Below are 14,608 nucleotides of genomic sequence, written 5' to 3'. Positions count from 1 at the left end.
ATCTTCTTTGCACCTTTTCCAAAGCTTCCACATCCTTCCTAAAATGAGGTGACCAGAACTGTACACAGTACTCCAAATGTGGCCTTACCAAAGTTTTGTACACCTGCATCATCACCTCACGGCTCTTAAATTCAATCCCTCTGTTAATGAACGCGAGCACACCATAGGCCTTCTTCACAGCTCTATCCACTTGAGTGGCAACTTTCAAAGATGTATGAACATAGACCCCAAGATCTCTCTGCTCCTCCACATTGCCAAGAACTCTACCGTTAACCCTGTATTCCGCATTCATATTTGTCCTTCCAAAATGGACAACCTCACACTTTTCAGGGTTAGACTCCATCTGCCACATCTCAGCCCAACTCTGCATCCTATCTATGTCTCTTTGCAGCCGACAACAGCCCTCCTTACTATCCACAACTCCACCAATCTTCGTATCGTCTGCAAATTTACTGACCGACCCTTCAACTCCCTCATCCAAGTCATTAATGAAAATCACAAACAGCAGAGGACCCAGAACTGATCCCTGCGGTACGCCACTGGTAACTGGGATCCAGGCTGAATATTTGCCATCCACCACCACTCTCTGACTTCTATCAGTTAGCCAGTTCGTTATCCAACTGGCCAAATTTCCCACTATCCCATGCCTCCTTACTTTCTGCAGAAGCCTACCATGGGGAACCTTATCAAATGCCTTACTAAAATCCATGTACACTACATCCACTGCTTTACCTTCATCCACATGCTTGGTCACCTCCTCAAAGAATTCAATAAGATTTGTAAGGCAAGACCTACCCCTCACAAATCCGTGCTGACTATCCCTACTCAAGCAGTGTCTTTCCAGATGCTCAGAAATCCTATCCTTCAGTACCCTTTCCATTACTTTGCCTACCACCGAAGTAAGACTAACTGGCCTGTAATTCCCAGGGTTATCCCTAGTCCCTTTTTTGAACAGGGGCACGACATTCGCCACTCTCCAATCCCCTGGTACCACCCCTGTTGACAGTGAGGACGAAAAGATCATTGCCAACGGCTCTGCAATTTCATATCTTGCTTCCCATAGAATCCTCGGTTATATCCCGTCAGGCCCGGGGGACTTGACTATCCTCAAGTTTTTCAAAATGCCCAACACATCTTCCTTCCTAACAAGTATTTCCTCGAGCTTACCAGTCTGTTTCACACTGTCCTCTCCAACAATATCGCCCCTCTCATTTGTAAATACAGAAGAAAAGTACTCGTTCAAGACCTCTCCTATCTCTTCAGACTCAATACACAATCTCCCGCTACTGTCCTTGATCGGACCTACCCTCGCTCTAGTCATTCTCATATTTCTCACATATGTGTAAAAGGCCTTGGGGTTTTCCTTGATCCTACCCGCCAAAGATTGTTCATGCCCTCTCTTAGCTCTCCTAATCCCTTTCTTCAGTTCTCTCCTTGCTATCTTGTATCCCTCCAATGCCCTGTCTGAACCTGGTTTCCTCAGCCTTACATAAGTCTCCTTTTTCCTCTTAACAAGACATTCAACCTCTCTTGTCAACCATGGTTCCCTCACTCGACCATCTCTTCCCTGCCTGACAGGGACATACATATCAAGGACACGTAGTACCTGTTCCTTGAACAAGTTCCACATTTCACTTGTGTCCTTCCCTGACAGCCTATGTTCCCAACTTATGCACTTCAATTCTTGTCTGACAACATCGTATTTACCCTTCCCCCAATTGTAAACCTTGCCCTGTTGCACGCACCTATCCTTCTCCATTACTAAAGTGAAAGTCACAGAATTGTGGTCACTATCTCCAAAATGCTCCCCCACTAACAAATCTATCACTTGCCCTGGTTCATTACCAAGTACTAAATCCAATATTGCCCCTCCTCTGGTCGGACAATCTACATACTGTGTTAGAAAAGCTTCCTGGACACACTGCACAAACACCACCCCATCCAAACTATTTGATCTAAAGAGTTTCCACTCAATATTTGGGAAGTTAAAGTCACCCATGACTACTACCCTGTGACTTCTGCACCTTTCCAAAATCTGTTTCCCAATCTGTTCCTCCACATCTCTGCTACTATTGGGGGGGCCTATAGAAAACTCCTAACAAGGTGACTGCTCCTTTCCTATTTCTGACTTCAACCCATACTACCTCATTAGGGTGATACTCCTCGAACTGCCTTTCTGCAGCTGTTATACTATCTCTAATTTACAATGCCACCCCCCCACCTCATTTACCACCCTCCCTAATCTGACTGAAACATCTATAACCAGGGACCTCCAACAACCATTTCTGCCCCTCTTCTATCCAAGTTCCCGTGATGGCCACCACATCGTAGTCCCAAGTACCGATCCATGCCTTAAGTTCACCCACCTTATTCCTGATGCTTCTTGCGTTGAAGTATACACACTTCAACCCATCTCCGTGCCTGCAAGTACTCTCCTTTGTCAGTGTTCCCTTCCCCACTGCCTCATTACACGCTTTGGCGTCCTGAATATCGGCTACCTTAGTTGCTGGACTACAAACCCGGTTACCATTCCCCTGCCAAATTAGTTTAAACCCTTCCGAAGAGTACTAGAAAACCTCCCTCCCAGGATATTGGTGCCCCTCTGGTTCAGATGCAACCCGTCCTGCTTGTACAGGTCCCACCTTCCCCAGAATGTGCACCAATTATCCAAATACCTGAAGCCCTCCCTCCTACACCATTCCTGCAGCCACGTGTTCAACTGCACTCTCTCTCTATTCCTAGCCTCGCTACCACGTGGTACCGGCAACAAACCAGTGATGACAACTCTGTCTGTCCTGGCTTTTAACTTCCAGCCTAACTCCCTAAACTTGTTTATTACCTCCACATCCTTTTTCCTACCTATGTCGTTGGTACCAATGTGCACCATGACTTCTGGCTGCTCACCCTCCCCCTTAAGGATCCTGAAGACACGATCCGAGACATCTCTGACCCTGGCACCCGGGAGGCAACATACCTTCCGGGAGTCTCGCTCGTGACCACAGAATCTCCTATCTATTCCCCTAACCATTGAATCTCCTACAACTATTGCTTTTCTATTCTACCCCCTTCCCTTCTGAGCCCCAGAGCCAGACTCAGTGCCAGAGACCTGGCCGCTAGGGCCTTCCCCCTGTAGGTCATCCCCCCCAACAGCATCCAAAACGGTATACTTGTTTTGAAGGGGAACGGCCACGAGGGATCCCTGCACTGTCTGCCTGTTTTTTTTTTCCCCCCTGACTGTAACCCAGCTATTCTTGTCCTGTACCTTGGGTGTGGTTACCTCCCTGTAACTCTTCTCAATCACCCCCTCTGCCTCCCGGATGATCCGAAGTTCATCCATCTTCAGCTCCAGTTCCCTAACACGGTCTTTGAGGAGCTGAAGTTGGGTGCACTTCCCGCAGGTATAGTCCGCAGGGACACCGGTGGTATCCCTCACCACCCACATCCTACAGGCGCAGCATGCAACTGGCCTAGCCTCCATCCCCTCTTACCTGACAGAATATAGCTGCCCTGTGGACTAACTAGATCTCAGCCCTCCGACTCTGCTCCCAGTCAGCTACACTGTCTGTAAACTCCTGGCTCCCTTCTCGCTCTTTGCGGAAATGTAGGAAACGAAATGAAAGGAGCGACTTACTCCCTCCTCACCTAACTCCCTCGGTCACCAAACTCTCACTATCGCACTCAAATGCACCAATTCAGCACTCCCTCAGTCACCAAACTCTCACTATAGCACTCAAATGCACCAATTCAGCACTCCCTCAGTCACCAAACTCTCACTATAGCACTCAAATGCACTAAATTCAGCACTCCCTCAGTCACCAAACTCTCACTATAGCACTCAAATGCACCAATTCAGCACTCCCTCAGTCACCAAACTCTCACTATAGCACTCAAATGCACTAAATTCAGCACTCCCTCAGTCACCAAACTCTCACTATAGCACTCAAATGCACTAAATTCAGCACTCCCGCAGTCACCAAACTCTCACTATCGCACTCAAATGCACCAATTCAGCACTCCCTCAGTCACCAAACTCTCACTATCGCACTCAAATGCACCAATTCAGCACTCCCTCAGTCACCAAACTCTCACTATAGCACTCAAATGCACCAATTCAGCACTCCCTCAGTCACCAAACTCTCACTATAGCACTCAAATGCACTAAATTCAGCACTCCCTCAGTCACCAAACTCTCACTATAGCACTCAAACGCACCAATTCAGCACTCCCTCAGTCACAAAACTCTCACTATAGCACTCAAATGCACTAAATTCAGCACTCAGTGCAAACAAAGTCTGCACTGTAGGGGATCACTTTTATACTGTGAATCTAGCCTCTGAAAACTGGCCTAATCCAATTAACTAATTAACAAGCTCCAGCTGCAAGTGCCTACAAGTAGAAGCTTGTTTAAAGCTGATTGAAAATTCACCTTCTTCTAAACCAAACAGCAACTTTTAAGTTAATTAACTAAATAAAAGAAAGACTAAACTTTAGATAAAAATGAAGCCTTATATTCCCTCGGTCACCAAACTCTTACTATAGCACTCAAAATGCACCAAATTCAGCACTCAGTGCAAAACTGAGTTGAGTTGGTCGGGGGGGCTCTTGGAGGGGGGTAGGTAAACGGAACAGGGGTGGTGGCCGGCGGTGAGATGGGTCCCCACGGGGGAGGGGGCGGGGGAGGGGGAGGCCCAAGTCGGGGATGAGGGGATTGGGCCTGTAAAAGGAGCTGCGTCAGAGGTGGCGGGGCCGGGTAGGTGGAAAGCGCGGGCTTTTACCCGCGCTGAAGACTGGAGGGGGTGTGGCCGGGGCGGGGAAGCGAGGGTGGTTTCCCGCGCTTAGAATGGAAGGGAGAGGGGGAGAGCCTATGGATGGGGAATGGGAGAGGAGGGTGTGTCACACAATGGGAGGAGTCGAAGGAGAGGCGGGAGTGGCCGGGGTCAGCAGGAGTCAGCTGACTTGCGGAAGTGCAATGGGGGGAGTAAATCAGCTAGGATGGGTCCTAGACGGGGGGGGGGGGGGGGGAATCATGTTGCTGCTGCTATGGTCAAGGGAGAGCTGGAGCGAGTGGGGGAGAGTCGAGACGGGGGTATGCCGCCGTGGGGAACGGGCCGGGTGTGGGGTGCAGGCGCGTGGCTGGCCGAGGAGGGGTTATGGCTAGTCGGCAGGGGCGGGGGGGCGGGTAGCCCCCTGATCCGGCTGATAACCTGGAATGTAAGGGGACTGAATAAGCCGGTTAAGCGGGCCCGCGTGTTCGCACACCTGAAGGGGCTGAAGGCGGATGTGGTTATGCTCCAGGAGACACACCTGAAGGTGGCAGACCAGGTAAGATTGAGGAAAGGGTGGGTAGGTCAGGTGTTTCACTCTGGGCTGGATGCCAAAAATCGAGGGGTGGCGATCTTGGTAGGAAAGAAAGTGTCATTCGAGGTGTTGAGCAGTGTGGCAAATAATGGCGGTAGGTACGTAATGGTGAGTGGTAAGTTGCAGGGAGAGAGGGTGGTACTGGTCAATGTGTATGCCCCGAATTGGGACGATGCGGGTTTTATGCTGCGTATGTTGGGTCGGATCCCAGAATTGGAAGTGGGGGGCCTGATAATGGGGGGAGACTTTAACACAGTGCTGGTTCCGGCACTGGATCGCTCCAGGTCTAGGACGGGTAGGAAGCCGGCGGCGGCTAGAGTGCTGAGGGGGTTTATGGACCAGATGGGAGGGGTGGACACTTGGAGATTTGCAAGGCCGGGGGCTAGGGAATTTTCATTCTTCTCACATGTCCATAAGACTTATTCCCGAATCGACTTTTTCATTTTGAGTAGGGCGCTGATCGCGAGAGTAGAGGATACTGAGTATTCGGCAATAGACATTTCGGACCACGCCCCGTATTGGGTGGACTTGGAGATGGGGGAGGAGAGGGACCAGCGCCCGTTGTGGCACTTGGAGGTGGGGCTGTTGGCGGACGAGGAGGTGAGCGAGCGGGTCCGAGGAAGTATAGAGAGGTACTTGGAGACCAACGACAACGGGGAGGTCCGAGTGGGGATGGTATGGGAGGCGCTGAAGGCGGTGGTGAGGGGAGAGCTGATCTCTATTAGGGCCCACAAGGAGTGGGGGGAGAGGGAGAGGCTGGTGGGGGAGATGGTGAGAGTAGACAGGAGGTATGCGGAGGTGCCCAAGGAAGGATTGTTCAGGAAGAGGCGCAGCCTCCAGGCCGAATTCGAGCTGGTGACCACCAGGAAGGCAGTGGTGCAGTGGAGGAAGGCCCAGGGGGCGATTTATGAGTATGGGGAAAAGGCAAGCCGGATGCTGGCGCATCCGCTTCGGAAGCGGGACGCAGCTTGGGAGATCGGGGGAGTTAAGGACAGGGGTGGGAGTGTGGTGCAGAGTGGGGTTGGCATCAATGGGGTCTTCAGGGACTTTTACGAGGAATTGTACCAATCCGAGCCCCCACGGGAGGAGGGAGGGATGGGCCGATTCCTGGACCAATTGAGGTTTCCAAAGGTGGAAGAGGGACTGGTGGCGGGATTGGGGGCCCCGATTGGGCTGGAGGAGCTGATGGGAAGCATGCAGGTGGGGAAGGCACCGGGGCCGGACGGTTTCCCGGTCGAATTCTATCAACAATATATGGACCTGTTGGGCCCGTTGCTAGTCAGGACCTTCAATGTGTCAAGGGAGGGGGGGGGCTTTGCCCCCGACAATGTCCCGGGCACTGATCTCCTTGATCCTGAAGCGGGTCAAGGATCCCCTGCAGTCTGGGTCTTACAGACCAATTTTGTTGCTGAATGTAGATGCCAAGGTGCTGGCGAAGGTCTTAGCCACGAGGAGTGAGGATTGTGTGCCGCAGATCATCCATGAAGACCAGACGGGGTTTGTGAAGGGAAGACAGTTGAACGCGAATGTGCGGAGGCTTTTGAACGTTATCATGGTGCCGGCGAGGGAGGGGGAGGCGGAGATAGTGGTGGTGATGGACGCTGAGAAGGCCTTCGATAGGGTAGAGTGGGGATACTTTTGGGAGGTGCTGAAGAGGTTCGGGTTTGGGGAGGGGTTTGTCAGGTGGGTTAGGCTGTTGTATGAGGTCCCGATGGCGAGTGTGGCCACAAACAGGAGGAGGTCCGGGTACTTTCCGTTGTACCGAGGGACGAGGCAGGGGTGTCCCCTGTCCCCCCTGCTCTTCGCACTGGCGATTGAACCCCTGGCTATGGCACTGAGGGAGTCAAGGAACTGGAGGGGGTTGGTGCGGGATGGGGAGGAGCATAGGGTGTCGCTCTATGCAGACGACCTGCTGCTATATGTGGCGGACCCGGTGGGGAGAATGCCGGAGGTAATGAGGATTCTTGGGGAATTCGGGGTACAAGCTCAACATGGGGAAGTGCGAGCTGTTCGTGGTTCACCCAGGGGACTAGGAGAGGGGGATTGGCGAGCTCCCACTAAAAAGGGCGGAGAGGGGCTTCAGGTATTTGGGGGTCCAGGTGGCCAGGAGCTGGGGAGAGGCCTGCATAGGCTTAATTTTACAAAGCTGGTGGAGCAAATGGAGGAGGAGTTCAAGAGGTGGGATGTGTTGCCGCTGTCCTTGGCGGGTAGGGTGCAGTCAATTAAAATGACGGTGCTCCCAAGGTTTTTGTTCCTGTTCCAGTGCCTCCCCGTGTTTATCCTGAAGGCTTCTTTTAGGCGGGTTAACAGGAGTATAATGGGGTTTGTGTGGGCGCAAGGGACTCCGAGGGTGAGAAGGGTGTTCCTGGAGCGGAGTAGAGATAGTGAGGGACTGGCGCTGCCCAAACTCTGTGGGTACTATTGGCCCGCCAATGCGACGATGGTGCACAAGTGGGTGATGGAGGGGGAGGGGGCTGCATGGAAGAGGCTGGAGACGGCGTCTTGTGTGGGTACGAGTCTGGGGGCGCTGGCAACGGCGCCGCTCCGCTCCCTCCAAGGAGGTATACCACGAGCCTGGTGGTGGTGGCGGCCCTCAAAATTTGGGGGCAGTGGAGGCGGCATAGGGAGAAGCCTCGGCGTGGACCCCAATACGGGAGAACAGGTGGAGGGTTTTTGGGGTGGCGCAGGGCTTGGATACGAAAGTTGGGGGACCTGTTTATGGACGGGAAGTTCGCGAGCCTGGGTGAGCTGGAGGAGAAGTACGGGCTCCCCCCGGGGAACACCTTCAGGTACTTACAGGTAAGGGCGTTTGCCAGACGGCAGGTGGTGGAATTCCAGGGGCTACTGCCACACACAGTGCAGGACAGGGTGCTCTCGGGGGGGGGGGGGGGGGGTGGGTGGGAGTGGGTCAGATCTCGGAAACTTACCAGGTGATGCAGGAGGAGGAGGAGGCCTCGGTGTTGGAGGTGAAAGGGAAGTGGGAGGAAGAGTTGGGAGAGGAGATTGCGGAAGGGACGTGGGCAGATGCCCTGGGGAGGGTGAACTCTTCCTCATCGTGCGCGAGGCTCAGCCTCATACAGTTTAAGGTGCTGCACAGGGCACACATTACCGGGACAAGGATGAGCCGGTTTTTTGGGGGTGAGGACAGGTGTGTTAGGTGCTCAGGGAGCCCAGCAAATCATACCCATATGTTCTGAGCATGCCCAGCGCTGGAGGAATTTTGGAAGGGCGTAGCGAGGATGGTGTCGAGGGTGGTAGGATCCAGGGTCAAACCGGGCTGGGGGCTCGCAATATTTGGGATGGCAGAGGAGCCGTGAGTGCAGGAGGCGAAAGAGGCCGGTATTCTGGCCTTTGCGTCCCTGGTAGCCCTGCGAAGGATTCTTCTTCAGTGGAAGGATGCAAGGCCCCCAAGCGTGGAATCCTTGATCAGCGATATGGCGGGGTTCATTAAATTGGAGAGGGTGAAATTCGCCTTGAGAGGGTCGGTACAAGGGTTCTTTAGGCGGTGGCAACCGTTCTTAGACTTCCTGGCAGAACGGTAGACATTGGTCAATGGCAACAGCAACTCGGGGGGGGGGGGGTGAGGGGGGCGCAGGGGGTTTTACTTTATTTTTGTTTCTGTTATTTACACTGGAGGGTCCAGGGGGGTGTATATGCCAGTTGTGTTAAGTCGGGGTGTTAATGTTAATTTATTATTTATGTACAGGGGGGGAGGGGAGTAGTGAGGGTTGCTTTTCTCGACCATGTTTTGTACTTAACCCTGTTGGGTTCCTTTTTTCATTTTGTTATTGATATTTTATGAAAACCTTAATAAAAATGTTTTTTTAAAAAAAATAGATGGATTTCTTCACCTCCTCATACGTTCCAGATACCTCCTCCGGTAGTGATGCAAACACTTCACTAGCTCTACCTACCAGCTTTGTTTGAATCAGTAACACCCACATGTCCTGTGGCCATTTCATTTGTTTAGCTCCCTTCTCAAATGATTTGAAAAAACTTCCACTTCCTTCTCGTCAAACCTTGACAATGCTTGGACATATTTAAATAGATCCCCACCACACCTTCGGCTTAGATGCTCTTTCTCACTATCCTCATCAGTCTCATCCAACTGCATGTTTCCCTTTAGACCTGCCAATTTTAACTGACTGTCATGTTTCATGGCCATTTTCTGAAGTTCAAACTCTCTCTCTTTATCTTTTTCCCTGATCTGTATCTCCCTTTCTCTTTCTTTTTCCTCTCTATCTCTTTTGTATTCAAGCTGCTTTAATTCTTTCTCATGTTCCATTTGTTTAAGTTGTAACTGAATTTTCGCCATTTCCAATGAGTCAAACTGTATCTCAGGCAACTTTAAATGCTTTGTCACTGCCATAATTATCTCATCTTTTCGCATTTTGTCAGGTAATGTTAACTGCAATGTTTTTGCCAAATCTAACAGTCTGCTTTTAGTCTCTGTCTGTAAGGTACTGCGCGTGACCGTCTCCACCGCCAAAAACTTCAGAGCCTCTGAAAGAGCCATTGTCCACAACACACTCCCCGACTTAAACCTGAAAACCAACCACAATATGCTCACCCCTCACTGTGTTTAAGTTCATTAAGCCAATCCAATAGATAGACTTTTATCCCGGATGAGCCCCCAATTGTTATGGGCCAGGTTTTAGAGAACCCCCAAAGTGTATCATGGAGTTCACCTGACCCACAACTTTTAATAGATTGTGGTATAGGGAGCAAACGGCCCACGCTACAAGTGTGGCACTTCAGAAATGGAAAAGTTATTTTTTTAAAGCAAAACAATGCTTATTCTATGAACTCAAGTTAACCTTTTTAAAACAAACAGTGAATATCTTAGCAACCATTAATTCAAAGGTAACCCTCAAAGAATACAACACTAAGTAACCCGTATTCTGTCCTTTTACACCCCAAAGACTTAACAAACCTTGAAACATAAGCACATCAGAGTTTACAGTCACTACTGAAAACATTTATAATTCTTCTGAATTCACCAAATGATCAAGAGATAGTCCTTCATGGCAGAGAGATGAATAGTACAGCTGCTTTTTCTGACTTCAGCTGCAACACACTGCTAAACCAAAAAGACAGACGCACCCAAGCTTTTCTCAAAGTGAAACTAAAAAGCAGAACCAGAGCTCAGCTCCACCCACACTCTGACATCACTGCAGTAACATGAGCAGCTAACCATTTCTTAAAGCGACATTCTCATGACAGCAGCAACAACCTTCACTTTGTAGTACACTTAATGTTTCAAGGATGACATTTCCAGAATGACATTACAACCTAAAATGTTTTAAACGGAATCGTTCCTTAATAACCTACTGCTATTATCACTCAGAACAATGACAATGGAACCAAACTGGAAAAATGTGCTTCTTAGGTATTTGAAATCTTTCATCGAAGGCTTATTGAGACTAATGGCCAATTCTTGTTTCTGCTAATTTGTACCTATATTACAAATACCTCTGGGGGCTGAGGTGTGTGAGAGCACTATGGGTCAACTGTCCCTTTGATTTTCACTCCCTCTCAATTGGTATGACTTTAAACACCTCTTGAAGCCTCGCAGAAATTAGGTACGGCGACCACATTACCAAACCTCCTTTGCTGAACATACTAGACCACATTTCTACCTGCTACATGCTTCAAATGGTGCAGCTTGAACAATTTTTATCTTCACTGCATTAATGTGCTTTAATATTTTCAATTCCTATTTCCTCAGAGCATTGATATCGCGCACAAGAACATGAAAGCCGGAAGAATATTTGTAAATAAGGGACAAGTGGAAGACAGCAACATAAACCGGAGCCCCTATTCGTACTTGCAGAATCCGGAAGGAGAAAGAGCCAGGTACCCAATGCAACTAGGACTCAGCTGAATACTAGACTTGGATACAATTGATAAGGAATCGGGCAATCTATATATGTGGTGAACGCAGGGCAATAGTAATTGTAACTCAATTATTTAATGATGCTTTATGTAATGATGTTCAGTGATCCATTAAAATGACTTTCAGATTTTCTATCATTATAAATTTACACGAACAATATTAATATTGTGCTGTGAAGTATCTGTGCATTCATTGATTTGGTAGTGTACAATGATGTCCATTCATGAGTGAAATTCATGCGTCACAAATTTTTAAGCCTAGAATGTAATGTATCAAATTATTTTCCCTTTTATTTCGAGTTGTTCTTTTTCCCCCATGGTCCCTTGTCACTAACATTGCTGAATAGCAGACCATAGCTCCACCTAGTGATTTCATATTTGCCTGACAATATAAACAACTTCTCTATTTACTGCCATTCAAAAATTAAACCCATTTCATTGAAACACGATTTCTTAACTATTTATTGTTCCACTTGTTTTGGAAAGTATTACTTTTGAAAATGCACACATTCCAATTTTATGCATTAGAGGTCAGGAATTTCTTTTGTTGTATGTTTTCGATGGCATAGTAATAGACGGGCATTTCTGAGTCCATGTTTCGAGTAACTACTAGAATCATCACTGCCTCATTCATGATTTTAAATAAAATAAACAGTAACCTCCTGTTACATTACATTGCCTTGTAAGTTAGTCTTTCCACAGGACCTTAAACTGCCCTCAATTGCCCTCTTACCTCTGACTCAGAGGTTTTGGGTTAGAGACTTGCTCCACAGACTCGAGCATAAAACTTAGGCTGGACCTCGAATGCAGTGGGTTTGTCTACAATGCTGCCATGGCAACGCTTTCAAAGTACTTGCTACGCTGCATTGTACTTAAGGACACCCTGAGATCATGAAATGCAGAATATAAATTGAAAATCTGTCTGTCTTTTCCATTGCTGTTTGTGGGGTGCTGTTGACACAGAATGGCTGTCATGTTTGTCTAATCAACTCACTTCAGAAATAATTGATTGAGTCTTTCAGAATGTTGCGATGCTCTACCCCAGCAGTGTGTGTGGCATGGTACATCGGAGCACCAGTGTACTTCACCACTGCTACAGAATAACTTATTCTCCAAAATTAATATGTGGTCTGTGCCTTCTCACAAAGTTCCAATGGTTTTATCTCCTCCAAGGCCTCAAATGTCCCTGCAGATCAGTTTCAGGGTCCTCATCATTAAATGGCACTGTAACCTTGTTGAACCCTGCCTGAGAAATCTTGGACAGCTCTGTATCATCGGGCGCGATTCTCCCAAAGAATTCCTGAGTTAATTTGTGGTGCGTTTTTCAGGGAGTTCCCCACCTCTATTCAATGACACTTAGTCACTTCTTTGGGCCCTGGGGAGTTTATCACCAGTTTAGACCATACTTAGAAATGTTTTTAGCACTGAGGAGCTGGACTCGGAGATCGGGCCGCCATTTCGAAAGGGTGTCCCGATCTCTAAGTGAGCTAGTGGGTCCCCCACACCTCCACCCATGGGCAATGCCACCCCCCACATACATGGACACCACGCCACAACCCCGTGAAAACACCCTGCTATGAGGTCCATGGGGGCCCGCCTCTCAGGCCACCCCAAGCTCCCTTACACATCCCCTCCCTTCCAGGACCCCCATCCATCACCCCCACCAACCTCCTGGAGGCCTCTACTTACCTGCCCTACACTACCCCACCCTTCAAACCCCGCCCTCCACCCAAATTTCCTGGGCATGGCCCCCTCGCCTCCACCCTGGCACTCGGGCACCATTGCACTGCCAACCTGGCATCCAGACAGTGCTCCTCCTGGCTTGGCAGTGCCATCCGGGTATCTTGTCAGTGCCAGGTTGGCAGTGTCAAGGTGCCAACTGGGCAGTGCCACGGTGCCCATGTTCCAGGGGGTGAGCCAGGGAGCCACCCTGCACTTACCCTGATCACCCAGGGGTCTCCGGTGGCCCAGGATACCCCCGATGCCATTCCGCCTGGTCCACGTTTGCGTGCCCGGCACCTGGCTGCAAGCTCCCTGGGGAGGCCAAAGAATCGAGGGAGGCCGGTGGATCCCGCACAGCTAGGTCGCAATAGGTTTCCGACCCATTTGCACGAGTGCCATTCGGTCTTGCCCATTTGGGGTGGGGATCTGAATCCGACGTCTCGCGGGACTCCGGAGAATTTTGCGAGGCGTGGAGGCTGTTGGAGGCTCACTGGAGGGCTTTCCCGCATTCACTGGCCGCGTGGCGCTCAAGTGAGAGGTGAACACAGCCGGAGCATCACGCCCGTAGCTTGGAACCTCTATTTCCATTTATGCTTAACCTATGCTCCACCACTGAGAATAGCTTTCACACGGGGAGGGTGGGGTGCAGGGCAGGGGGCCATGAGGTGGCAGGTTTGGTGCATGAGAAATTTGTGGAGGGGTGAAGGGGTATGAGGATTGAATGCTAGAGGGAATCACATTTTTCATTCTAACTGGGATGAAATCCCAAAGCACAGAGACGGGTGGGTCTTGAAAAATGCCCGATACCTGGCAACCCCTATTGCTGCCCTGAATTTTTCCTTGGGTTGGCTGCCTGACCACAGACCCGCCCCCCCCGGCAACACCACCGCCACAACCACCAACTCTCCCCCCCACAATGAACATCCCATATTTACTGGCCAGGGATTTTCCCAACTCCCTCGATTTACCTCGAGGATGAAAATTCAGCCCAACATCCTTTCACGTTGACTCAGATAAAATGATTGATTAAAAAAAAATGTAAATAAATTTAATTAAATGAATATTCAAAAAAATGAAGTCTGTGCCAATAAAAATACCTCAATAAAATGTTTATTAAAAAATAAAATGAAGTCTGTGTCATAGCTAATTTAAATCCTATCATCTACATAGGTACACATCAAATACAGACAAAGAACTGGTCCTACTCAAAATGGTGGATCTGGATGGACATGGTATTGGAACTTTCAGGTACGAGATTGTCACATCTTTAATCACATTATGGGTTGTACTTTGAGACAGCTGATAACTGCAACATTTAAAATTCAAAGCTCTAGATCAACGCAAACTTAATTTTTAACTGTGAATTTGATAAAATGATGCATATTTGTTTATGAGGAACTATATTATTTGCTTGGGTACTTTTAGCCCAGCTCAGTGCAAGCACTCTCCCCCCTGAGCAAGGTTCAAAGCCCCCATGATAGGTTTAATCTAGGCTGACACTCCAGTGCAGTACTGAGGAAGTGTCACATTCTCCGAGGCACTGAGTTGGATTTTGGTTGAATTGGCATGATTTGGGACTCCTTTAAAAGTGGTAAGTGGAACTGAATTCCAGATTCCCACCCTCAATCCCATC

General features: G+C 49.2%; 1 protein-coding gene across 1 annotated transcript in view; it reads left to right on the top strand.

The window, feature by feature from the left end:
• The window catches only part of asah2 (N-acylsphingosine amidohydrolase 2), a 203,646-nt gene that overhangs the window by 51,645 nt on the left and 137,393 nt on the right, over positions 1 to 14,608 (top strand). The window contains exons 6-7 of the mRNA XM_072478944.1: positions 11,087 to 11,214; positions 14,146 to 14,223. Coding sequence (XP_072335045.1) covers positions 11,087 to 11,214; positions 14,146 to 14,223 — 206 coding nt within the window. The remainder of the gene's footprint in view (positions 1 to 11,086; positions 11,215 to 14,145; positions 14,224 to 14,608) is intronic.

Source organism: Scyliorhinus torazame, chromosome 16, assembly GCF_047496885.1.
Source record: "Scyliorhinus torazame isolate Kashiwa2021f chromosome 16, sScyTor2.1, whole genome shotgun sequence".
Lineage (NCBI taxonomy): Eukaryota > Metazoa > Chordata > Chondrichthyes > Carcharhiniformes > Scyliorhinidae > Scyliorhinus > Scyliorhinus torazame.
The sequence above is the reverse complement of the archived record's forward strand: the minus strand, read 5'-3'. Positions and strand labels throughout refer to the sequence as shown.